Genomic DNA, 26,078 nt, shown 5'->3' with positions numbered 1-26,078 from the left:
ATGCAGGGTCCAAGAAGCCCTGAGGAATAAAAGGTTAATCCGGTCCAGTGAACTCTGGTTCCTCACCTCCCAGCGCGCCCGACCACAAGCGGACCGGCCTTCCCCGCAAGGAATGCCCTGGTGGCAACCCGAGAGGGGCAACTCGAGACCGGTTCCCCTCTCTGCACTCTGCCAAGGCACTCGGACAGAAGAGCGCGCTCCAGAGACAGGTGGGTCGGCCTCTCGGTCCCTCCGGATTCTGCCCCTCCTCTGGGGGAGGGATGGGGACGCCTGAACCGAGGGGTGAGTGTGGCGGGGTGGGGGTGGGGGTGGGGTGGGAGTAGGGGAGGGGTGGTGGTGGCAGGATGGTGTCGGCGGGGTGGGGGTGGGGGTGGGGTGGTGGTGGCGGGGTGGGGTGGGGGTGGGGTGGGAGTAGGGGAGGGGTGGTGGTGGCAGGATGGTGTCGGCGGGGTGGTGGTGGGGGTGGGGTGGTGGTGGCGGGGTGGTGGTGGGGGTGGGGTGGTGGTGGCGGGGTGGTGGTGGGGGCGGGGTGGTGGGGGCGGGGTGGTGGTGGGGGCGGGGTGGTGGGGGCGGGGTGGTGGTGGGGGTGGGGTGGTGGTGGCGGGGTGGGGTGGTGGCGGCGGGATGCGGCTGGGGGCGCTGTCATCTGTGCGGAATCCCGGGCTCAGCCCTCCGACAGCTCCCGGAGCTGGGGCGCCGGGTGGTGGGAAAGGAGGCCGGGCGGAGGGTGACGCACAGGCGAGGCCCGGCAGCGAGCCAGGCGGGGACCCGCAGAGTCGGTCCAGAGGCGACAGAGAGGCAGGGGGACCCGGGAGCTCGGCGCACAGCGTCGCCAGCTGGGACCCGGGCCGCATCGATGACCGCGGACCGGCCCTCCCTCCTGGTCTGCGGAGATGAGCCGGCTGAGCAAGCAGTGAGCAGCTTTTCAGACTCAGAGCTGCGGGAAGGGCTGGATGCAGGCTGAGCAGGAGCCGCCCTTACGGCCTCTGACCCAGGTGAACCCTTCCCACCCCTGCAGCCGAGGCCCGCCCACTTAACAACCTGGGGGCCTGCGCATGCGCCTCAGGCGTCCCCCGCCGGCAGTCTAGCGGCTCTGAGCGCCACTGCGCCTACGCTTGAGTCGAGCCGGCTCGCCGCGGCTGCGGGTAATTGTGGAGCGCGCCCTGTTGTCAGACCTCCCTCAACAGCACTGCGCTTGCGCGCCCCGCTCCGGTTTCGGCCGACCTGGGCGCGTCGACGCTCGCCGCGCATGCGCCGGGTATTCTCGGCCTGCTCGGACTCGCTCCGCCCTTCTCTCCGCGCATGCGCCCGGCGGCTGGCCGCTGGCCACTGGGGTTTCCGTGAGGGCGACGCTCCTCGTAGGCTTCTCTCCCGCCCAAAGTGTGGTGCCCTCCCACAGTCGGAAAGGTCTGCTTTCCGAAGCCCTCCCAGGCCGGGCGTCTCCGATGAGGGGTCCAAGACCCTCGTGAACTGCCAGTGTTGTGGTCTGAAGTGCGAGAAAAGACCATCTTCGCAACCGAATTGGGACAAATTGTGAGTCTTTATTGACTGGCCAGGACTCCTCCTGTCCTGCAGAGTGGCGGGCACAGAAAGTAGTGATGAGAAGTGATGAGAAAAACAGCCCCTTTTTTTAAAGGCAAAAAAACCACACTCTAAAAATCTAATTAGCAAGCACTTTTACAAAAGCAAGAGAAAGCATTCATCTTAGATTTCTACCTTGTTTTAGCACATTGAGGGGGGGTGTTTGGAGCCTTGAGATGGGTTTTGTAGGAGTCACCAGCTGCAGCTAAGATTCAGCCAAGAGGAAGCCTCTGAAGTATCCTAACTACAGACAACATTAATCTTAGTTGAAATACATCCTGCATCCTGTGATCTAAGCCTCAGCGCATTCCACTAGGTACATGAAGCATGTCAGGCGCCTCAGGGATCCGGGGCGTTTCGACCCTGGGCTAACGGCTGTATCTTGTGGCAGTTGTGCCATGCACCACCGCCCTTCTTGGTTTCTAAGCTTAATTACGCTAGCAGAGGAGAGATGTCAGGTGCAGAGTCAGATAAGGGTCTGCTGAAAATTTCCCACTCTCCTAAGCAAGCAAGCAAGCATAATACAGAAGCTAATGGCTGGTTATGGGCTACCTATGGGCCCTAGGCCCTAACACCAGGTGCAGCCACCCAGGAGGCTTAAGAGAAGCGTCAGACGGATGGAAGTGCTGTGCTTGTGAGGCAGGGGCTGGGTCCAGATGGGCAGGGGCAGCCTGTGCGCCAGGGCAAGGTGGCCAGACCTGGGACATCCCAGCTAGCATCGCCCAGAGATACCTGTATCGTCCTGGCGTCCTGCGGTCAGACAGGCCGGAGCGCTGCAGTCCTGCCCGCTCACCCCCTCCTTTGACCGTTTCCCACCCTCGCTCCCTGCCCCTCGGTACTCCCTCTGGGCTCTGACCTGGCGCCCTGCCGCACCACTATGTTCAGACACTACCTGTCTCCCGTCCCTGCTTTAAGTCTCTGTAGCACCAACTGACATACTCTGTATTTTGCTTATCTTCCCCTGCTACAAGGAAAGCTCCGTGAGGTCACAGGTTTTGTCTTTTGTTCACTGCTATATCCTCAGGACCTAGAACAGTAGGGTTATTGGCCAATAGTGGGGAGGCAGTAGATATTTGCTCACTGAATCAATAATCACCATCATAGCTAATGTTTGGTGCTTGCCATGGCCAGACACAGTACTAGGCAATCTCCATGCTCTTAAATTAAACAATTTCCTATGGCCTTGGAGACCTGTCAGCATCCCCTGCCACGTGGGCTCAGTTGTCATCAAGCACTGTGTCTCTCTGCTTCCTTCAGGTCTGCTCTAAGGGGGGGTGTTCTTATGCAGCCCCCTTGGAGCTACAACATGTCCCCAGTGGGACCAGACTCCGGGGTTCTCGCCCAGCTTCCTCCTATGACCTCCAGCTTAGGAGAAAGTTACTGAGGCCTTTTAGAAACTATGGGCAGCCAGAGACCCTGTCGCTGCCCTGTCTTGAGGCCTGTGGCAAGGTCATCAGCAGGACCCTGCCCTCCAGAGCCACTTCCTCTGCTCCTCCACTCCCAAGCACAGTGTCTCATCCAGTGATGAATGCATCTGTCTCTTCCCCAGCCGTACTTGCCCCAGCACACCTCCTGGCTGGGACAGACCCTCAGTATTTGACTGATGAGTGAATCAATAGTCCACAGGTTCTGGAAATTCCTCAGAAAATTTTTAGCCAAACATCCTTCTCTCATGAAACTTGTATTTAAGTACTCAAACATAACAAATTTGACTTGCAATCTCAGCAGTGACTCCACCTCCTGCCTCCTAAGTCTGCAGGACCATTTGCCAGTATGATTTTGGGGGATGAGATTGATGATTTGATTTTTGTAAAGTCAACTACTTTGTGAATGTGTAGGAGACTATCTGAGGGGAGCACTTCATTGTTGTACCTTTGGGGGAGTGGAGAACTTGTATCTATTGAATTTTCAAAAAATGTCATTTTGTAATTAAAAATCATAAAAGGAAAATTATAATTTTGGGAATCCCTAAAATAACACCAACTAAGTGGGATGGGGTGTCAGGGTACGGAGTCCTCACAGCTGGGTGCCTGGAGGAAATCTCCCTCCACTCAAGGGTGTTGCGCTGGGATGAAAAGCTGTCCTTTATGGCACCAAGTGTGTGTGACTCACATGTACCCAGCCGGTGGCAGGCATTGTTATTTCCAGGTCCAGGTGAGGAGGTGACTTAGGACAAGGGAGTGGGGTACAGCTGGGACCAGGTACCTCCACCACCTACGCTGCCTCTCTGCTGCTCTCTGTGCCCCCAAGTCCCTGCACCTGTAGGGCCACGTGGCAGCTTTTCTTAGTCTCGTTGCGGAACACACTGGTGGGAGGCAAAAGAAGGAAGCTCGGCCCAGGTTCCTGGAGCCTGGCCACTCTGCTGGAGCATATTTCTCCAGGCCGAGTCACTGGGGTTTAGGGGCTCCTGTCCTGCTGGAGGCAGAGCTTCCCTCTACTGGGGCCCCAGCTCAGGGACTGTCCTCCCCAAACACAGCAGATATACCCAGGAACAGCCCAGCAAGGTGGGCCAGGAACTGCTGCCCCTCTCAGGAAAATGCTGGTGAGGGGTGGGTGAGGTGAGGGTGGAATGGGGGCCTGGACTCAAGCAGAAGGCTTGGGTTTCTCTGCTACTTGCCAGCCGTGTGACCCAGCTAACTCCTGCCCTCTGTGACTCAGTTTCCTCATCTGCAAAGTGAAGATATCACTGCCTGATTTAAATTGCAAAGCTGTGATGGGCGGCCCAGGGAGGGAGGTGGAGGTGGTTGTTGGTCACTCTGTGTCCTCTTCTCTCTCCTCAGGTCCAGGGCAGGGTCCTGCTCTTGACTGTGCAGCTGGCATTGGTGGGACTTTTCAGTTTGGCTACAACCTCTCCATCATCAGTGCCCCAACCTTGGTATGTATCCTCCGTGCTCACTGTCACTGAGTGCCAGGTATAGGCTGACAGCTGCTCGCTGGGGGAGCTTCCGTCCACTTGGTGGCGCTGTCTCCCACAAGTTCCTCTCCACGGGGCTGTCCACAGGCTCCCGCAGGTTCACACTGAGCTCTGCATCCTCCTCCAAATCTGCATGACCTCCTGAGTCCCTCATCTCAGCAGATGACTGCACCTCCTACCTAGTGATGAAGAGGCAGCCTTGACTCTACTCTTCCCCTTTCAGTGACGCCAAGTCCTTCCTGGCTAGCCCTAGAATCCGGCCGGTTCTCCCAGGTCTCTGCTACAGCCCTGCTCTGGTCCAGCCTCCTCACTGGCCTCCCTGCCTTCAGCCACGCCCATTCCTGATTCCTTCAAGTTTGTCAAGGCACTCACTTGCCCAGACACATACTGTGGCTCCCCAGTGCCTACAGGAATAAGGACAGGCTAAATCACCTTAAGTTCGAGGTCTCCTGGAATCAGAACCTCACCTGTCTCCTACCTCCCCCCAACCTGATACCAAAGCAAGTTAAAGGTAGCTCCCCAAACGTCCATGATACAGCCTGTCCTCGAAGCCTCCTTCCATTCCGCCGCACATGCAGAAGGCCACCCCAGATACCACCTCCTTCCTGAAGCCTTCCTCCCCGCCCCCCCCCCCCCCAGACCTTGGTGCAGTCTGTTCTCACTCAGGTTGTGTGTTGGCTGTTTTGTGCCCATCTCATTTCTCCTGCTGGTTTGCTCTTAGTGTCTGGTCATGAAGCTGGGAATGATGTGATGGGCTTTACACAGAGGGGGAGAGCTGCAGGAGCCAGCCCCTGGGACAGAACTGTGGCTCCCCAGCCCAGCCTTGTTCTCATACCCAGTGGGCAAAGAGCAGCTTCTTGCCAGCTGGGAATACCCCTCCCCCTCCCCCAACCAAAAGCCTTCCCAGTTTTAGCAGAAAGTTCTGGGAAAGTTCTGGCTGGTTTGGATCACATGCCCACTCCTAGACCAGTCATGTGGTCAGGAGGGTAGAATACTAGATTGGTCAGGTCTGGGTCAGGTGATCACCTTTAGAGGGACACACGGAGCTGTAACTGACCATGGGAGAGATCTTCCCCCGAAGGCATGTGTGTCTGCTGGAGATGGGTTATATTGGGCAGAAACAGCCCAGTGCCCCTTAAAGGAAGGATGAAATGGAACAGTTTACAAAGGGAGGCCTGGGCTGGCTGTGTGTGTGTGTTTATTTGTTCGTTCATCAGGCATTTGAGCGCCTCCTCCAGTGCAGACACAGACGGAGAGGGCTCCGTCCGTGTGGGGCACTCTCAGAACCCCCCACCCCGTGGGCTGTCACCAAGCCCCGCCAAGGAGATTCTCCCTGCTCCACTGAATGGTGTTTAAAAATATTCTTCTAGGTCAGGCGCAGTGGCTCACACCTGTAATCCTAGCACCCTGGGAGGCCGAGGCGGGTGGATCGCTCAAGGTCAGGAGTTCGAAACCAGCCTTCCCAAGAGCGAGACCCCGTCTCTACTAAAAATAGAAAGAAATTAATTGGCCAACTAAAAATATATAGAAAAAATTAGCCGGGCATGGTGGTGCATGCCTGTAGTACCAGCTGCTCGGGAGGCTGAGGCAGCAGGATCGCTTGAGCCCAGGAGTTTGAGGTTGCTGTGAGCTAGGCTGACGCCACAGCACTCACTCTAGCCAGGGCAACAGAGTGAGACTCTGTCTCAAAATAAAAATACTCTTCTAACTGTTAAAAAAAATTATTCAATGACACTTGTCCAAGTGCAGTAAAGAAGACTTTATTCACAGGAGACCATAGCAATAGATGCAGGACCACAGCCAAAGGGTCCTGCAGTGGGGGAGGGCGATTGAACTCAACTCGAATACATCATGGACAAGTGGGAATTTGTAGCCAAAGATCAGGGTGGGGTCAGTGGATGGAACATGACTAAGAAGAAACAGCAGGGTTGGGGGACTCTGGCTAGACTGTCCTAACAGGACTCTTGCTGAAGGCAAGCGGGATGACCAGATGTCATGGGGGTGGCGGAGGATGAGGAACTGGACTAGATTTCAAGGAGGCCTGGTGTTTCTCACCTGTTGTGCCAGTGACTCTGGAGGCTGCCCAGGTGGGAGGATTGCTTGAGTTTGAAACCAGCCTGGGCAACACAGTAGGACACTGTCTCTACAAAAAAATTTAAAAAATTAAAAAAAATGATTTAAAGGGGGATCAGATATTGAATAAGTAGAGTTTGGTCAAGGAGAGACTCTTTATTTTATCAACAATCTCAATGGTCATTCTTTTTTTTTTTTTTTTTTTTTTTTTGAGACAGAGTCTCACTTTGTTGTCCAGGCTAGAGTGAGTGCCGTGGCGTCAGCCTGGCTCACAGCAACCTCAAACTCCTGGGCTCAAGCGATCCTATTGCCTCAGCCTCCCGAGTAGCTGGGACTATAGGCATGTGCCACCATGCCCGGCTAATTTTTTGTATATATATCAGTTTGCCAATTAATTTCTTTCTATTTTTTATGGTAGAGACGGGGTCTTGCTCAGGCTGGTTTTGAACTCCTGACCTTGAGCAATCCGCCCACCTTGGCCTCCCAGAGAGCTAGGATTACAGGCGTGAGCCACCGTGCCCGGCCGCCAATGGTCATTCTTTTTTAAGAGACAGGATCTTGCTCTGTTGCCCAGGCTGGAGTACAGTGATGCAGTCATAGCTCACTGTAGCCTCCATCTCCTGGGCTGGAGAGATCCTCCTGTCTCAGCCTCCTGAGTCTCTGAGATTACAGGCGTGAACCCCTGTGGTCCACAGTGGTCACTCTTGAGGGGTTCCAGCCAAATTCAGAGGAGACTGGCCCTGGTCCCAGCTCTCCTGGACAGTTCCTCCCCCCAGAGGCAGCTGGCAGACCGCAGGCTGACAGCCATCACTCTGAGCTGGCTGGGGCAGGGAGAGCTGATCCGACACCTGGACCCACATTCTGTCAGGAGGCCTAAGACTGACATTTCATCTGTCACCAAGAGAAGGGTGTCCAGGTCTTCCCCAGGCACAGGCTTTGCTAACCATGTGGCTGATGTTCAGTCACCTGAGGTTTCACCATTTGGGGTGGGGGTCTGGGAACTAGCTGGGTGCAAGCCCTGACCTGTGGCTGAGGCTATGGGCAAGCCCTTTCACCTCTCAGGGCCTGCTTCCAAGTACTGTCAATGAGAAAAGTGACGTCTGTCTAACAGAGCACTGTGAGGGCTCGTCACAGTCAGGGTCTCAAGGAAACACTGGCACACTCCAGATAAGTCCAGTAGGTTTAGGTACCACAAAGGAGAATTAGCAGAGGATTCAGTGGGGTGGAGAGAGCACTCCGGCAAGGGACAGTGCGGATGCACGGCTGCCACGGCACAGAGTCCATAGTGCAGGTGCCATGCGAGGAGAGGGGAGGAAGTTCTCATGTCTGATTCTCTGAGAATTTGGGATAAAGGGTTTTTGAAGACAGTTTGGCAGGCAAAGGGCTAGGCAGTGGGTCTGCTGATTGGTTGGGCTCAAGGTAGAACCACAGAGGTGTAGAAACGTCTTCTTGTGCCTCGTCAGTTCCCTGGTAGGAGCCGCTGCGCTAGGCAGGTCAGCCAATCCACTGAAGTGCAGGGCCTAGGAGATGTCTCAGAAGGTAGCCTTAGGCTCCACAAGGGTGATATTATCTACGGGAGTAATTAAGAAAGTTAATAATCTTTATGAGCATCAGCTATGTGACTCCTGAGTAGCAATTATAGGAAAGCAAACTAGGGGACAGTGGCTGGTTATATATATTTTAACTATGCCCATACCTTTGCAGAGTTCAGGCCCCTACCACAGTTCCCACCTTGTGGCCTTTTATTAATTTTATAAAGGGTAGTTTCAGCACCCCAAAGGGGCAAGGGGAAGGAAAGCACCCTGTGACATGGCGCCCTGGAGAGAAGTGTCGCAGCTGGCCGAGGGAGGGAGGAAGTGGGGTACAAACACTCCGCCCCTCCCTCCTCCAATGTCCTGCTGGTCTTCACCCTGGGTCGGGTCCAACAGCAAGCCCCTGGTGTGGGCTGTGGAGGTGGCTTCCTGGGGCAACAGCAGGGTAGGAAGGGGGGTGACAGATTCCGAGAGTGCGTGGTGTAATAAGAAACGTGTTAGATCTTTGCACTTGGGCGCAGAGCTCCTAAAACCTGTGGAATTTCCTGTGAAGCATCTCTTGTTATTCATAATGGGCCCCTTTTGGTCAGACCTGAGTTTATGCTAATGAGGTGACTTAGGGTGGGCCACCAGATGATCTTAGGGTGGAGCTGGTCACCAGAAGGACCAAGTGATTAGAGGGTTGGAACATTTGGGAATGAAGGCCGAAGATCAAGCTGTATAAAAACTCTTTAAAAACTCAATTTGATGAGCTTCCGAGTATGTGAACACACCAAGGCTCTGGGAGGGTGGTGCTCCTGGGGAGGGTGGTGCTCCCGGGAGGGTGGTGCTCCTGGGGAGGGCGTGGAAGCTCTGAGCGCCAACGACCCCCAAGACCTTGCACTTTGTATTTCTCCCATCTGGCTGTTCTGAGTTGTATCCTTCATAATAAACTAGTACATGTATGTAAAATGCATTCCTGAATTCTGTGGGCCATTGTAGCAAATTATTAAACTCAAGAAGAGGGTTGCAGCAACCCCCAAGTTATGGCTGGTGGTTGGAACGACAGGAGGCCTGGACTTGGAATTGGCATCTGAAGCAGGGGCTTGTGGGGACTCAGTCTTGTAGGACTGAGCCCTTTGACTTGTGGGATTTGATGCCATTTCCAGGTGGGCAGTGTCAGAATTATATTAAATTGAGCTCAGGAAACCTGGCACCCGTCCTTGGTGTCTGTTCTGCAGAGGCCTGGAGCCCTGTGGGGAGAAGACCTGTCTTGTCTACCACCCCCATCCTCAGGAGGCTGACTGGCATCTCTGTCCACAGCACATTCAGGAATTCACCGATGAGACATGGTGGGTACGTACTGGCAGGCCACTGCCTGACCACCTGATTCTGCTTGTGTGGTCCCTCATCGTGTCTCTCTACCCCTCGGGGGGCCTCTTTGGAGCTTTGCTTGCAGGACCTTTAGCCATCACATTGGGAAGGCAAGTGCATCCTGTGCACCCCTGAATGGTGTTAATGAAGGGCACCCCAGGCTGCAGGCTGAGGAACGTGGTGAAACTCTCAGGTGAAACCTCAGGCGGAGTAAGAGGCGGTGAGGAGCTGACCTCTGCCTGAGGTTTCACCTGAGAGTCAATATGAGGAGATTTGAGAGGGGAAAGAGACTATGCTGCGAGGGAGGGAGGACTCCTGGTTTCTGTTAATAATTCCAGGTCTGCCAACAAGTGTTGCTTGACCTTAAGTGAGTATTTTCTCCCTGGGCCTTGCTTTTCCTCCTTTGTGTCTGATGTGGTTCTTGGGTTGCAAACAACAAAAACTGATTGTGGCTAATGTCATCAAAAATTATTATAACTGGAAGGATACTGGGGCAGCTCATAGAATGAAAGGAAGTGCTTAAAATGCAGGCCTTGCAAAGGGAAACCAAGAAACCAAGGCGGTGCTGAGGGTATTGACAGCCTGAGCTTTGGACTGTCCTTCTAGCGAGTAACCCTTCAGCACAATCAGCTCCAGCCATGTTCTTTCTCCAACATCTTCATTCAAGGTTGTCTTAGTCCGTTTTGTGTTGCTATAAAGGAATACCTGGGACTGGGCACTTTAAGAAAAAAGTGCCCAGATAAGAAAAAAGGCTTATTGGCTCGTGATTCCGATAGTTAGAAAGTTTGAGATTGGGCAGCTGCTTCTGAGGGCCTCGGGCACTCATGGCGGTAGGTGAAGGGAAGCCAGTGTGTGCAGAGGTCACATGGCGAAAGAGGGCGCGAGTTGAGGGAGGAGGTGCCAGGCTCTCTCGGGAACCAGCTCTCTTGGGAACTAGTAGAGTGAGGCTCACTCATCCCTGAGGAGGACATTCATCTATTCACAAGGGATCTGGTCCCGTGACCCAAACACTTCCCATTAGGCCCCACCACCCAACTTTGGGGATCAAATTTCAACATGGAGTTTGGAGGGGACCAACCTCCAAACTAAAGCAAATATCCAGAATCCAGGATAACAAGTTGTTATTGGTCTACCTTGGGTCACATGACTACACCTGTGATGTGGGAAAGAGACCATGCTGGGCAGAAAAACAAATGGCTACCACAGTCCACCCCTTTGCTCACCACCAGCATGTGTAGACACCTTCCTTCCTATGTTCAGCTCCCTAAGTGCCCTCACTTAACGTCACTCCGTCGTCTCATGCACACCAGCATCTGTGTTCATCCCTCCTGGAGCAGGGTCGCTCAGGGCACTGTCTTGCCACCACCACCAGGGGCAGTGTGATGGAGGTGTCCTTCCTGAGCACAAGGTTTCACGTGGTCATCGTTCTTCTGCCAACCCACAGTTAGCCTCTTTTGATATTCTGCACCTAATAGTCAGCTCACCTGCCTTCATGGCACCCTATAGGAGGAGGAAAGAAGAAAGAAGGAAAAAACTAATTAAGGAAAAAGAAAGTAGTTGGTGAGTTTATTTTAAAGCATATAATACAGAAAGCCTGGAAATATAAGTAAAGGTTCTATCCCTGTTTTTGCAATTGGCCACAGGCCATTGCTTATTATATGACTTCGATTCCCAGTTTTCCACTCTCGTCTCAGGCCAGCACTTCAACTGGATGAGGCTCTTTTCCCATCATGATGATCCAAATGTTCGTTCTTTTTTTTTTTTTTTTTGAGACAGAGTCTCCCTTTGTTGTCCAGGCTAGAGTGAGTGCTGTGGCGTCAGCCTAGCTCACAGCAACCTCAAACTCCTGGGCTCGAGTGATCCTTCTGCCTCAGCCTCCCGAGTAGCTGGGACTACAGGCATGCGCCACCATGCCCGGCTAATTTTTTATATATATATCAGTTGGCCAATTAATTTCTTTCTATTTATAGTAGAGACGGGGTCTCGCTCTTGCTCAGGCTGGTTTTGAACTCCTGACCTTGAGCAATCCGCCCGCCTCGGCCTCCCAAGAGCTAGGATTACAGGCGTGAGCCAGAGCGCCCGGCCTAAATGTTCGTTCTTGAGTGGCTTGGTGGTGCTGATGGTGTGCGGTCTTCAGTGGGCTGTTAAACTCTCTGACCATCTGCTTCTGGATGGTGGGTGCCATGGTGCAGTGATGGGATCCATGGGAACCAGCCCTTCTTCCTGGGTTGGATGCGAAATTGCATGGGCATGAGGTTTGTGTATTGTGTGTCTGGTCAGATGTCTTCAAATGCAAAGAACAAAACCCAGGCCTCAGTTGGCTAAAACAATAGGAGATCCTTTAATTCACACAACAGGGAGCCTACAGGTGGGTGACTTTAGGGCTCCATCAATACTCCAGATCTGCCCCTCTGGGATTCCCTTAGCTGAAACCTCCATGTGGGTCATCTTTGTCCTCAGAGCTATAGTTGGAAAGTGACAGCAGTGCCTCGCCCAGGTGGGACAATACCCAGCACAAGGGCAATTTCTTCCTGGCCAATACTAACGATCAGAAAGAAAGGAAAAAAAAAAAACAAACCTTTCAAAGAAGTTGTCGTGTTTCATTGCCAGCACTGGGTCACTAGCCATCTTAGTCCAGTTCTGCTGCCACAACAAAACAACTGAGGCTGGATAATTTATAAAAAACAAAAATTCCTCTTCTCACAGTTCTGGATGCCAGGAAGTCCAAAACCAAGACACCGACAGATTTGGCGTAAGCTGAGGGCTGCTCTTTCTGCTCCCGAGATGGCGCCTTGTCCCTGTGTCCTCGCATGGCTGGAAGAGCAAATGATGTGTCCTCACGTGGCAGAAGGGGAAAGGGCAAAAGGCAAAAAAGGCCTTGCTGGCTCCCTCCAGCCCTTTCATAAAGCACGAATCTGAGCAGGAGGGTGGAGCCCTTGAGGCCTCATCACCTCCTAGAGGCCCCACTTCTTACCACTGTTGCTTTGGGGATTGAGTTTCAACATGAATCTTGGAGGGGACACAAACATCCAAACCATAGCACCGCCGTGGAGAGCAGGCCCACCAAGCCTGGGCTAGACTCTTGGGGTTCACACCTGAAACATGTGGAGTAGGGGCACAGTCCCAAACAAAGGTGGGGCTGCTCCTGCACAAAAGGAGGGGGCAGTCACTGTTGCCTGAATACGCACTGGTCGCTGGGGCAGCTGGCGTAAGCAGGAAGGGGAGGGACAGAAACTTTGAATTCACCACCTACGCCCATTCCACTTATGTCCCATGAATGACTAGCCCCCAGTGCGGGATGCAGTGTAGTTTTTCCTCTCGGTAGCTGACTGGAGCCCTGAAATTTGTTGCCATTACTGGGTACTCAGGGTTGGTTGTGCAGCATAACAGGTTGTTATCTTGGTGACAGGAAGCCTGTGTTGAGGAGCCCATATGTGTCTTACGTCCTTGCTACCCTACTGTTTATAAGCCAATAAAGAAAGCACTGGGCTGGGCTGGCCACAAAGGCAGTTGGATGCCATCTACAGAGAGGGCTGTCCCGTTCTCCCCCCGCCCTGGCACCCAGTCTGGTTATAAAAGGCCTCTTTGCATGGCAGAGACCTTGGTGAGCAGAAAAACATCAATGTGTATTTCTTGGGCTCTGGGGTAAGGCTAAGAATTCCATCCACTTACCCTTCCCCTACACTTCCTGGAAACCAGTCTTCAAATTCTGCTTTGTCTAAGACTTTGTCCAACCAAACCCTTTGAAAAAGGGATAAAATTCCACATTTAAAGTCCTTCTGTAGGAAGAGTTTAACTCCTTCAGTATCTTTTAGAGCCAAGCTGATGTGAGAAGGTATCCATTGGAAACTTTGGGGCCCACGTAGGGCAAGTTTGGCATATACCACTTCTATTCAGTGGTGGGGTGCTACTGGGCTCACTCAACCTTAGCAGAAGAGAGTCATAGCACCCAGTTAACGACGGGTACATGGCTACCTGTGTCCAACAGTCTGGCATTTATGCCCCACTAGGGCCTAGTGACAAGGCCAGAAGCTATTGTCATTAAGAAGTAATTTGCTGAAATAGAGAAGCTTTACTCAAAAACCTTAGGTTTTGCATTGTGATTCTTCATTTAGAGTATATAAACTGCCACAGACACTTTGAGCACCACAGGACTTCTGGGCTGAAGGGTTGAGTGGCAGAGCTCCTTGAACTTGGCCTGCACCCACTAGAGAAGGCCCCTCTTGCTTAGTGCCACTCAAAGCTACCAGGTTTTCAAGTCACCGGACAAACGTGTCAGATCATGCCACCCAACGTGGTATACACTGTCTCCAAAATGGAAAGACGCTCTCTGAGATTTGTCCCTCCTTCTTAGAGGAAGGCCAACCAAGGTGCAGCAATTCGTCATGCACTTTGGAGTAACTGTGCTGACATACCTGAGTCCGCTCAACCTCAGGGACTGCATGGATGTGGCAGCCTTTGATCTTCCACTCCGTGTCCTGCTTGTACGTGTGCCCTACTGAGATGCCAAGTGCACTTGCTGCTTCCTCTTCTCTGGGTCCTTCTGGTAGGAACTCATCCAAGTAGTGGGCCAGCAGGACACCCTAGGAGAGCCCCTAGACACGTAGGGCAGGTTGGTAAAGGTGTGTTACTGCCCCTGCCAGGTGAAAGCTTAGTGTTTCTGTCATTGTCTGTGTATTGAAATGGAGCAAAATGCATTTACCAGATCAGAATACTTATTATTATTCATGGAATTTATTAATCCCACTGAGGAAACCCATATATTATTGCAATTATAATTATTAGGTACAATTGGAGTTACCACTGGATCAAGTTCATTGTAATCCACTGTCAGTTTTCATTCCTGAGACGTGTGGGTCCCGAGCTTTGGCTCGTGTCCTGTCATGGGCGTGCTGCTGGCTCTGAGCGGGACATTGGCCTCTTCCGGTCCTCACTTTCCCAGCCAGCCCCGTGGGCTGTCCTGGGGGATGTGCGTGGCGGCATGTCTGAGCTGAGCAGCAGGAGCCAGAGGTAGTGCTTCGCCATGGTGGGACAGGTGACATGTCCAACGTCCTTCCTTGGTTTGCTGCCTGTCTCATTGGCCAAGGCATCTAGCCACCCTGGAGGTTCTGTCGAGTGACTCTGTACTGGATGACAATGTGAGGGAACTGTGTTTGACGTTCTGCGAATTTCTCCCTCCCTAGGGTCTTACTGAGTCTGAAAACTTGCATATTAGTCTCGTCATTTTACAAAGTTTGGGGAGAACAGTGCTTAATCTGAAGGGGAAAAGCCATAAAACATAAATTCCATTATTTTGAGCTGTGGCACAGCAGCCAGGAGAGTAATTTGGGGGTGTGTTGTGGGCCAGGAGGGAGGTGGTCACAGCGCACCCCAGGGAGCCTGGGCAGGTGGCGCCCTTTTCCATGCTGGTGGTGTGTGTGATGACACGTCTGTGTGTCTGATCAGGGCTGGCTGGAGCTGCAAAGAGGGGTCCCCAGGGATTGTCCCTCCAGGCTGAACTGGAGCCCCTCCCGCTGTGTCTCCCTCCCCAGGAAGAAGTCCCTTTTGGTGAATAACACCTTTGTGGTGGCCGCAGCGGTCCCGTTTGGCTTCAGCCGCAAAGCCGGCTCCTTCGAGATGCTCGCGCTGGGACGGCGCTGGTGGCGTCAGCACAGGTGTGGCGGGGCATCGCCGCGCCTCGCTGCTCCCACCTATCCATCAACCCCTGTGCTTCTTTCCTTCCTTCATCTATGTCCTTTATTCATTGATTTATTTCTTACTTATACCCACCTTTTTTTGCAGAATGATGAAATATGGTTTATCTTAAAAGGCTTATAAGCCTTAAAAGGCTTATAACGAGGCATTTAAAGTAGATGTAGAAAAATGAAAAAGTCATGCAGGGTTGGGGGAACAAACATCTTCAGACTTACACTGACAGAGGTCCCAGGTTTGAGCAACACTCTAGTTTCCTGGCAGCCAAGGTGTAAAGGAATACAGGATGAGTTCTTTGATCTTCCCTACAGAGACAGAGTAGCCTGTTAGGGCTGCCTCAGTTTCTGGGGCTTATCATGTCAGGGAGTGGAATTTTGAGGACATCTACCAGGGCTTTGGGGTGCTCCAATCAACAAGTCATCTCTTGACCTCGAGCTGTTTATACAGCCAGGTGTTGCTGGTCGTATTAGTTATCTATACCTGTGAAACAAAGTACCCCAAAATTTAGTGGCTTAAAACAACCAACAGTTACAATCTCCTAGCATCGGTGGGTCAGGAACCGGGGAATGCCTTAGCTGAGTACTTCTGCATGGGGGTCTCTCCTGCGGCTGTCGGCCAGGCTGCAGTCATCGGAAGGTGTGGCTGGGGTTGGGGCTGGGGACCCCCGTCCCCAAAGGCTCCCACTTGCCGTTGGCGGGAGATCTCAGCTGCTCACCCTGCAGGTCCCTCCGTAGGGCCGCTTGAGGGTGGGTTCTGACGACATGGCAGCTGGCGTCCTCCAGAGTGAGTGATCTGACAGGGAAAGACAGGCAGAGACAGAGTGAGTGACCTGACAGGAGAGACAGGCAGAGACAGAGTGAGTGACCTGACAGGAGAGACAGGCAGAGACAGAGTGAGTGACCTGACAGGGAGAGACAGGCAGAGACAGAGTGAGTGACCTGACAGGAGAGACAGGCAGAGACAGAGTGAGTGACCTGACAGGGAAAGACAGGCAGAGACAGAGTGAGTGACCTGACAGGGAGAGACAGGCAGAGACAGAGTGAGTGACCTGACAGGGAGAGACAGGCAGAGACAGAGTGAGTGACCTGACAGGGAGAGACAGGCAGAGACAGAGTGAGTGACCTGACAGGAGAGACAGGCAGAGACAGAGTGAGTGACCTGACAGGGAGAGACAGGCAGAGACAGAGTGAGTGACCTGACAGGAGAGACAGGCAGAGACAGAGTGAGTGACCTGACAGGGAGAGACAGGCAGAGACAGAGTGAGTGACCTGACAGGGAGAGACAGGCAGAGACAGAGTGAGTGACCTGACAGGGAGAGACAGGCAGAGACAGAGTGAGTGACCTGACAGGAGAGACAGGCAGAGACAGAGTGAGTGACCTGACAGGAGAGACAGGCAGAGACAGAGTGAGTGACCTGACAGGAGAGACAGGCAGAGACGGAGTGAGTGACCTGACAGGGAAAGACAGGCAGAGACAGAGTGAGTGACCTGACAGGGAGAGACAGGCGGAGACAGAGTGAGTGACCTGACAGGGAGAGACAGGCGGAGACAGAGTGAGTGACCTGACAGGGAGAGACAGGCAGAGACAGAGTGAGTGACCTGACAGGGAGAGACAGGCGGAGACAGAGTGAGTGACCTGACAGGGAGAGACAGGCGGAGACAGAGTGAGTGACCTGACAGGGAGAGACAGGCGGAGACAGAGTGAGTGACCTGACAGGGAGAGACAGGCGGAGACAGAGTGAGTGACCTGACAGGGAGAGACAGGTAGAGACAGAGTGAGTGATCCGACAGGGAGAGACAGGCAGAGACGGAGGCAGCGAGTGCAAGGAGGGAGCTCTAATTCCAGAACACATACGCCATCGGTTTTGCCACATTCTGTTTGTGAAAAGTGAGTCACCAAGAGCAGCCCACGCTCTAGGGACAGGAGCCAGGTCAGACTCTGCCTTCCTGCCCCAGTGCCCAGCAGAGAAGGACTTCCCTCTCGGGGTGTCTGCGGGAGTGCAGGGCACCTCTGGGCTCCCAGGCAGTCAACAGAGCGGCCCTCCCAGGTCCCTCTGCCCACCATGTAGGAAAAGGGCAGGGCCTTGATGGGAGGTACTTCCTGGTTCCAGGTCAGGGAGGTGGATACAGCCGCGGTCCCTGCAGCGTCCCCGGGTGCATGGTGCCCTGAGACTGTGGCGTCCTAGCCTTTGCCATTTGCCACTATCTGGGGAGGGCAGGGTGCACTGTCCAGCTGTTTCCCACTGGCTGTGCAGGTGCCAGGGACTGCTGGGGGAGGTGAGAACCTATAGCAGTGGTCAGTGGCAGCACTGGCATGGTCACCGGCACAGCTGGGGGGCATCCAGGCTGCGGTCCTGCCCTCTGCCCCCCCCCAAGCCCCCTAGAGCCCTTCACACCCAGGTCCCAGGGACGGGACCCAGGAAGATTCCATGGAACCTGACCAGGATGGAAGCTGATCTGAGAAAACATCTCTCTCAGAAGTCCTGAGGGCTGGGGCTGGGGTCCCACCTGGTGGCTGACGTGATCCTGCTGTGTATGTGTCCAGGTGTGAGCATGAGTGTCCAGCCCATGTACCTGGGGGAGAGTGCCCCCAAGGAGCTCCGAGGAACCGTGGCCTTGACCTCAGCCATCTTCACAGCTCTGGGGATGGTGACGGGACAGGTGGTTGGACTCAGGTAAGCGCCCTCCCCCACATGCATTGGGTGGTGTCAGAGACGCCTGTGAAAACCCTTCCGCCCGACTCTGTCCCCGACAACCAAGTGGGTTAGGGCGTCGCTTCTTTGCATCAAGTGAGCCCACGTCCCTCTGGCCAACACCCAAAGCAGGTACCAGGCAACGCGCTTCAGTGCGAGTCTCCTTTTCCCATCCTCCCCGGGTCGGAGAGCAAAGGCCAGGCCTTTACAGAGGAGAAGGCAAAGATTTGGGATTTTATTTTTATTTTATTTTTTTTGAGACAGAGTCTCGCTTTGTTGCCCAGGCTAGAGTGAGTGCCGTGGCGTCAGCCTAGCTCACAGCAACCTAAAACTCTGGGCTCATGCAATCCTCCTGCCTCAGCCTCCCGAGTAGCTGGGACTACAGGCATGCACCACCATGCCCGGCTAAGCTTTTCTATGTCTTTTTAGTTGACCAATTAATTTCTTTCTATTTTTAGTAGAGACGGGGTCTCGCTCTTGCTCAGGCTGGTTTCAAACTCCTGATCTCGAACTATCTGCCCACCTCGGCCTCCCAGAGTGCTAGGATTACAGGTGTGAGCCATCGCGCCCGGCCTTAAAGATTTGGAATTTTAAAGGGGAGTGTGTCCTGGTCACCCCAGAAGAAAGAAGAGAGGGCAGAGCCTAGCCGCCTGGGCAGAGGGCTGCTAGGGATGAGATGGCACAGTGGCACTGCCCTCTCTTGGTCCCTAACTGGGTGGGAGGGGTCTTGATGTCCAGACCCAGAGCTGGATAGGAAGAGGCACGGTTGGTGCAGACCCTCTGCAGGCCTGTGGGCAGGGGGGCAGGGGGAGAGGGCTGGGGGAGAGGCATGCAGGGCTCTTGCAAGGAGCACCAGGCCTGGCCTCTCCAGGGAGCTCCTGGGTGGCCCTCAGGCCTGGCCCCTGCTACTGGCCAGCTGCCTGGTGCCCGGGGCAGTCCAGCTCGCCTCCCTGCCTCTGCTCCCCGAGAGCCCACGCTACCTCCTCACTGACCGTGGGGACACTGCCACCTGCCGGGCAGGTGAGTTCCCACCCTTGAGCCCCCAGAGTATCTTGACCAAGGGGTGCATCTTACCAGAGTACATGGGCCCCCATTTCTTGGGTTTCGTTTATCATGGAAAAGCTATCTGTCTCTTTGTGCCTTGATTTCACGATCAAGCCATACATCCCTTAAAAACTCTTTATCAGGCCGGGCGCGGTGGCTCACGCCTGTAATCCTAGCACTCTGGGAGGCCAAGGCAGGCAGATTGCTCAAGGTCTGAGCAAGAGTGAGACCCCATCTCTACTAAAAATAGAAAGAAATTAATTGGTCAACTAAAAATATATAGAAAAAATTAGCCGGGCATGGTGGTGCATGCCTGTAGTCCCAGCTACCCGGGAGGCTGAGGCAGCAGGATTGCTTGAGCTCAGGAGTTTGAGGTTGCTGTGAGCTAGGCTGACGCCACGGCACTCACTCTATCCTGGGCAACAAAGCGAGACTCTGTCTCAAAAAAAAAAACAACTTTTTATCAAGGAACCCTGCTAAATGCCAGGCAGGGGGCTGGATCACACCCAGTCTGTTTAGGCGCTCTGCAGGATGGTGCAGAGAAAGAGAGAGGGGGACACACACATAAGCACGCATGGCAAAACACCTGTGCAAGACCCCTCCTGCCCAGTGCCACCTGGGTGATGATGGTCTTGTCAGTTAACTATGGCTACAGGAAAGAAGCCCAGGGACCCAGCGAACAATTGCAAAATCTCTGGCTTAAAACAACAATCATTTACTGCAGCTTTTACTCATTTACTCACAGGGCTGGCTGCGCAGCTTGCTCATTTCAGCTGGGCTGGCACATGGCGCTGTGGGGGCAGCCGGGGCTCTGCGTCTCTCCTCTCACTCTTGGTACCAAGGAGCCAGCCCAGGAATGTTCTTGTTATGGTGATGCTAGAGGCTCAGGAAAGCAAATCCAGCTGTCTAAGCACTTTCCCAACCTTTGGTCGCTTCGTGGCATTAACATTCCATCGGGAGTCATGCTGCTGAGTCCAGGGTCAAGCGATGGGGAAACTGAGGGCTGGGGGCATGGACTCAGGGAGAGGTGAAGACCAGGGCCCATGAATGTGCTCTTCTCAGTTTGCTGCCACGGCTGCAATTACTGTTTATGTCTCCCCCTGTGCAAACTGTGATCAATCCCAGCCCAGCCCCGACCAACCCACGTCTCATCCAATCATGGTATCAGGCTTGAAGCTCTGGATCTTAAGATCACATCAAGTCTGTATGTGCCTTTTCTTGATCCAGAGCCCTAGGATCTTTATATTTTTTTATTTATATTTTTATTTTTTATTTTTAAAAAATGGAGGTTCCACCGAGATAGGAACTCAGATTGCTGGATTCAGAGTCCAGAGTGTCAACCAGAGCCCTCGGATCTAAGCAGACAAGTCTTCCCCTGTCGCATGCAGCATACAGTGGCGAAAAGAGACACAAGGTCCCCAGAATTCATACTCATTTCAAAAATGAAGAAGCAAGGAAGGCACAGAGCAGTCACTGATCCATAAAATCCTAAAGTGCCCTTGAGGAATTACTGCCAAGTCCCTCACCTTTGGGGTGGGGAACTACCTTGATCAAGCTGTGGCTCCACATCCCCCACCCACAGGCCATTGGTCTCCGTGGTTCTGGCTTCTGCCCTGTGAGATGGCTTTCCTTTTCTGTCACCTTTCTTGACACCTTCTGAAGAGGGCGCTGCAAGGTGTGCTGCTTTTGGTGGTTGAGCCCATTTCTCAGCCTGCTTCCTGGCTATAGAAAATTAAGGCACAGAAGTCTTTATATTTCAAACTGTTCTAGCCTCTTTTCGTCCCAAACTGGCAGAGCTTTTGCCAACACAACTTTTTCAAAAACCATGTGAGTTATCTATGTATTTGATTTATTTATGTGCTAATGAGCCACACCCACGATTCTCGCCCAAGACCTAACTACTGTAACTTGAGCCAGTACAGCCTTACACCCCCTTTTCCAGCCATGAGCCTTTATGAGGCTCTGCTTTAAGCCACACCCTTGATTTGACCTCTATTCTGAGTGGCCAGCTTCCTGGCTGTGCTGTGGATTCCGTCTTTGTTCTCAGGCTGTAATGTAACTTGAGACTCCTTTGCTAGCTAGAGAGGCTAGAGATGAGAAAAAGTTTTTTTGTTTTTAACACAGAAATTTCTGGAACATATTAAAATTCATTAAATTTTGTTTTCTCTGAATTCCACTTGCAAACTGGCTGGTTCTTTTTTGAGCTCATGACTCACAGTAAGCTTAGAATACTCAGCTAAAAGCAACCAGTTCATGCTTTCAACTTTTGGAGATTACTTTGCTTAGGTCCATAAGTTGTTTTTTTTTTGTTTTTTTTTTTTTTTGAGACAGAGTCTCATTCTGTTGCCCAGGCTAGAGTGCCGTAGCATCAACCTAGCTCACAGAAACCTCAAACTCCTGGGCTCACACTATCCTCCTGCCTCAGCCTCCTGAGTAGCTGGGACTACAGGTGTATGCTATCATGCCTGGCTAATTTTTTCTGTTTTTAGTTGCCCCAGCTAATTATTTTTTATATTTTTAATAGAGACGGGGTCTCACTCTTGCTCAGTCTGGTCTTGAACTCCTGACTTCAAGTGATCCTCTTACCTCAGCCTCCCAGAGTGCTGGATTACAGGCATGGTGCCCATAAGTTCATTAGGTCTGTTTTCTTTCTCCTGTGCTATTGCACTACATAACATGGGTTTTCATCTTTCCAGCCTCCTCAGTGTCCTCTGCCTGGTCTTAGAACCAAAATCATATTTCACAGGTCCTTGTTATGGTGGCACCTACTCTGGTACCAATGTGTTGATCAGTTTTCTATTGTTAATGGACACAATCCTGACATCTCAGGGTTTCACTGAAATGCCATTGTTTAGCTTCAGCCTGTGGGTTCTCTGGGCTGGCTGATCTAGGACGGGTCTGGCTGGAGGGCTCTGCTGAACTCAGCTGCTCCAGTGGGCACTGGCTGATCTGGGGCGGTCCCAGTAGGTGGGGCTCGGTTGGGTCCCCTTGATTCCTGGAGTCTCTTGTCATCCTCCCAGGACCAGTGGGCTAGCCTGGCATGTTCTTATGATGATGACAGAGGAGCAGGTCAGGTAGAAGTGAGCAGGTTCTCTTTAGGCCTGTGCTGGAACACAGCATGCTCTCATCCTGTTGGCCAAAGCAAGCTTTATGAGCTCAGAGCCAGGGGTGGGGGTGTAGACAGGACTTGCAAAAAACGACATAGGAAAGGGCGTGGATCCAGGGCAGGTGAAGACTCGGGCATGATAATGGCAATTTGTCTGGTGTGTCCACAGAATCCAGTTACTCTCTGAAGGCTTTTCTCACTCGTGGTGCTCTCGACCCTCCCAGCAGCCCTGGGAATGACAGGGCCAGGAAGATCACCCCCACCTGATGAGACAGAGACAGAGAGAGGGGAAGTACAGGGTGGCGGCTTACTAAGGCGGCATCAAAGAAGGGCTGGGGCTGGGAGCTCAGCACTCTCCTCTCCCACTCAGCGCTGCAGCAGCTGCGGGGTGCTGGGGCCGGCCGGGGAGCTGCAGGAGCTGGAGCGGGAGCGCACAGCCTGCCAGGGCCCCTGTGCCCTGCGCCGGCCGCCGTGGGAGCCAGCCGTTCCAGCGCCGGCCCTGCGGAGGCAGGTGACAAGCCTGGTGGTGCTGGGCAGTGCCATGGAGCTCTGCGGGAATGACGAGGTGAGGCCCTGGGCCTGGGGGAGGCTGCATGCCGCCGCCCCTGGGAGCCACGGGGGACCAGGGAGCCAAGGCCCTCCCGCCACCGTGCCTGCCCTGTCCCAGGTGTACGCCTATGCCTCCTCCGTGTTCCGGGAGGCGGGAGTGCCGGCCAGGAAGTGCAGTACGCTGTCACAGGGACCGGAGGCTGCAAGCTGCAGTCGCTGTTGCCAGCACGAGTCGCCCTCAGCCCTCCGGGAGGGACCTCAGGTGCTGGCGCTCCAGGGACCACGGTCCTCTGTGTGAAGCCATTCATTCCTGCTTACTGTTAAAACGCTGTGAGTTAGTGAGCGCCTGCTGTTTACCCGGCACTCACAGCCCCATTGTGAGATGAGGGAACAGGATGAAACTGGCTGATCAATTGACCAAGGTCCTCTAGGAAATTATGAATAAAGTCATAGTCTCCTAAAGCAATAAACTGCTCCCTGCCCACCCTCAGCTCCCTCATGAGGTCCCTCACCGTTGTCTGCCCCGGGTCGCTGCTCCTGTCTTTGCAGGGTGCGGCCATGGAGAAGCTGGGCCGGCGCCTGCTGCTGATGGGGGGTACTGCCTGATGGCCGGCTGGGCCCGTGTCTTCACAGCCGCCCTGTGCCTGCAGGTGGCTGGGGTGAGGGCGGGCGGCCAGGCACAGCTGATCTGCACCTCACCTGGCCCCGTCTGTCTGCCAGAGCCCCCTCCCCGGGGTGCCCTACCTGGCCGTGGCCTGCGTCTTCGCCTTCATCCTCAGTTTCAGCATTGGCCCCGGTGAGTGGGCCCCAGGGGCTCTGGGCTTCCCTCACCCTGCTGCAGGAGCGCCGGGTGCCTGGGTCTGCAGTGGGTGGGTGTGAATGCGATGTCACCCGAAGGCCCTGAGGCTTCTGGAAGGAAATGGCCAGAGAGCACCAAGGGGCCCCGCAGGCTGGACCTGGGTGCCCACCCCCACTTCTGGGCCTCAGTAGGGGAGAGGTGGGCAGGGAGCCCTGGCTGGCAGTCCCCTGTCCCTCCCCCTCCTTGCAGCCGGGGTGACGGGCATCCTGGCCACAGAGCTGTTTGACCAGACGGCCCTGCCTGCTGCCTCCGTGATCTGCGGGGTGCTCATGTGGGCCATGCTCTTCCTGGTTGGGCTGGGGTTCCCCTTCGTCATGGTAAGCCTGCTCTTCCCCCTGGGGGGCCCTGTCTTCATTTTCTGTCCCTGTCATCCTGAGAACCCCAGTGGGAGGCCTCCCTGAAGGGCATTCTCCCAAGAGCAGAGGGAGCAAGGCCCTTCTCAGGACCTGTCATGGGCCCTGTGTCTGGGGGCTCATGGAGTGACACCAGGTCCTTGGGTCTCCTTTAACGCGCAGGAGGGCTTGTCCCACTTCCTCTATGTCCCTTTCCTCGGTGTCTGTGCCTGTGGCACCATCTACACTGGCTTCTTCCTCCCTGAGATCAAAGGCAAGTCCTTCCTGGAGATCTCTGAGGTCTTACACAGACTCAACTTACACAACTCAAGCCAGGGCCCCCCATGGAGAAGCCTGGTGGTCACCCGGTCCACACAGCTCTAGCTCCAAAGGGGTGGCCGGGGCCTCGGCCTCCACTCAGCCCCGAATTCCTTTGTTTGATGAGTGTTCATCAAGCACTTGTCATGTGCAGATGTGGTGACAGCTGCCTAGCAGTCAGTGGGGACAGTGGTGTTCCAGTCTAGAGGCCACCGACAGACAGGAAAACTATTCAAAACATAACAACAGACTTGGGAAGTGTAGTGGAAGGAAAATGCAGGTTGTGGTGGGCATGCGCGCCCTGCGTGCCCAGCCGCCTGGCCTAGTCGGGGAGGGGCATGATCAGAAAAGAATTTTCTGAGGAATTGATTTTTTTCAATCAATTTTATTGAGATGTAATTGACATATAATCAAAGACAACCATTTTAAGTATTCACTTGAGATTTGACAGATGTATACACCCGTCAAAACCACCACTGTCAAACACCACCACTGTCAAGACAGGACATTCATGTCACCCCAAAAGCAGCCTCATGCCCTCTGCTGTCAGCGACCCCCCCGCCCCTTGCCTCAGGCAACCACTGACCCACTTGTTGTCACTGCTGGTCGGATACGCCTTTCTGCGGAACTTGATGTATGTATGCATTCGGGTCTAGCTTTGGTGCAGGTAAAGGTTTTCAGATTCACATGCATTGCCGCCTGGGCTCATGTGTGTCTCCTTGCATTGTTGAGCAGTCAGCCCTTCTGGTTAGATCATGATGCGTTTGTCCATTTTCCTGTTGGTGGACATTGGTTTGATTCTGATTCTTGGCCATCATGAATAAAACTGCTGTGAACATTTCTATACAAATTGTCATATAGACCTTCATTTCTTTTGTGTCTTAGTCCCTTGGGATGCCATTAAAAAAGTGCCAAAGACTGGGTGTCTTATAAACAACAGAAATTTATTTCTTACAGTTCCTGAAGCTGGGAAGTCCAAGATCAAGGTGCTGGCAGATTCCGTCTGCTGAGGGCCTGCTTCCTGGTTCATAGATGACTGTTTTGTCACTATGTCCTCAATGTGGTGGAAGGAATGAGGGAGCCCTCTGGGGTCTCTTTTATTAGGGCACTAATCCCATTCATTCTGCCCTCATGACCTAATCACTTCCCAAAGGCCCTATCTCCAAATACCACCATGTTGGGAATTAGATTTCAACATATGAATTTGGGAAACACACTTGGTCTATAGCATTTAGATCAAGTAAATGGTAAATGAATTGCTGGGCTTAATAATAAATGTGTATTTAGATGTATAAGAAACTGTTTTCCAAAGTGATTATACTATTTCACTTTCCCACTAACAATGTAGGAGAGTTCCAGATACTCCAAATCCTCACCAACACTTGGTATTGTCAGTCTTTTCAATTTAGCCATGTCAGTGAGAGTGCAGTGGCATCTCATTGTGGTTTAATTGTGGTATCTCCCTGGTGACGAATAATGTTGAGCATCTTTTCATGTGCTTAGGTATGGCCATTGGTGGTATGTTTTCCTTTGTGAAGAATCTTCACACCTTTTGTCCACTAGTTTTTATTAGGTTGTCATTATTATTATCATTATTATTTTTATGAGACAGGGTCTTGCTCTGTTGCCTGGGCTAGAGTGCAGTAGTGTCATAGCTCACTGAGACCTCAAACTCCTGGGCTCAGGCAATCCTCCTGCCTCATCTTGAGTAGCTGGAATTACAGCTATACACCACCATGCCTGGCTAAGTTTTTAAAATTATTATTATTTTTTGTAGAGATGGGGTCTTACTTGTTGCTCAGGCTGGTTTCAAACTCCTGAGTTCAAACGATCCTCCCACCTCAGCCTCCCAAAGTGCTAGGATTACAGGCGTGAGCCACCGTGTCTTATTATTTTTGAATTATAGGAATCCTTTATACATTCTAGATGCCAGCACTTTGTCAGATATATGTATTGCAAATATTTTCTTAACATTATCTTTCTAAGAGCAGCATTGCTTTGATAAAGTCCACTTTATCAGTTTTATTTTTTGTG

General features: G+C 53.1%; 1 protein-coding gene across 1 annotated transcript; it reads left to right on the top strand.

Moving 5' to 3' along the window:
- Positions 1-1,249: 1,249 nt before the first annotated feature.
- On the top strand, positions 1,250-26,078 carry SLC2A11 (solute carrier family 2 member 11). The gene is given in 16 exon segments (XM_075996823.1): positions 1,250-1,533; positions 1,898-1,958; positions 4,362-4,383; positions 4,386-4,456; positions 9,403-9,567; positions 14,989-15,088; positions 17,668-17,818; positions 18,708-18,856; positions 22,357-22,384; positions 22,386-22,551; positions 22,654-22,696; positions 22,699-22,766; positions 23,186-23,236; positions 23,238-23,331; positions 23,584-23,711; positions 23,884-26,078. Coding segments are annotated over 16 exon segments (1,905 nt in total). The 3' UTR covers positions 24,208-26,078.

The sequence above is a fragment of the Microcebus murinus genome, chromosome 22 (genome assembly GCF_040939455.1).
Source record: "Microcebus murinus isolate Inina chromosome 22, M.murinus_Inina_mat1.0, whole genome shotgun sequence".
NCBI classification, from domain to species: Eukaryota; Metazoa; Chordata; class Mammalia; order Primates; family Cheirogaleidae; genus Microcebus; species Microcebus murinus.
Note: the sequence above shows the minus strand (reverse complement) of the source record. Positions and strands in the feature narration are given on the sequence as shown.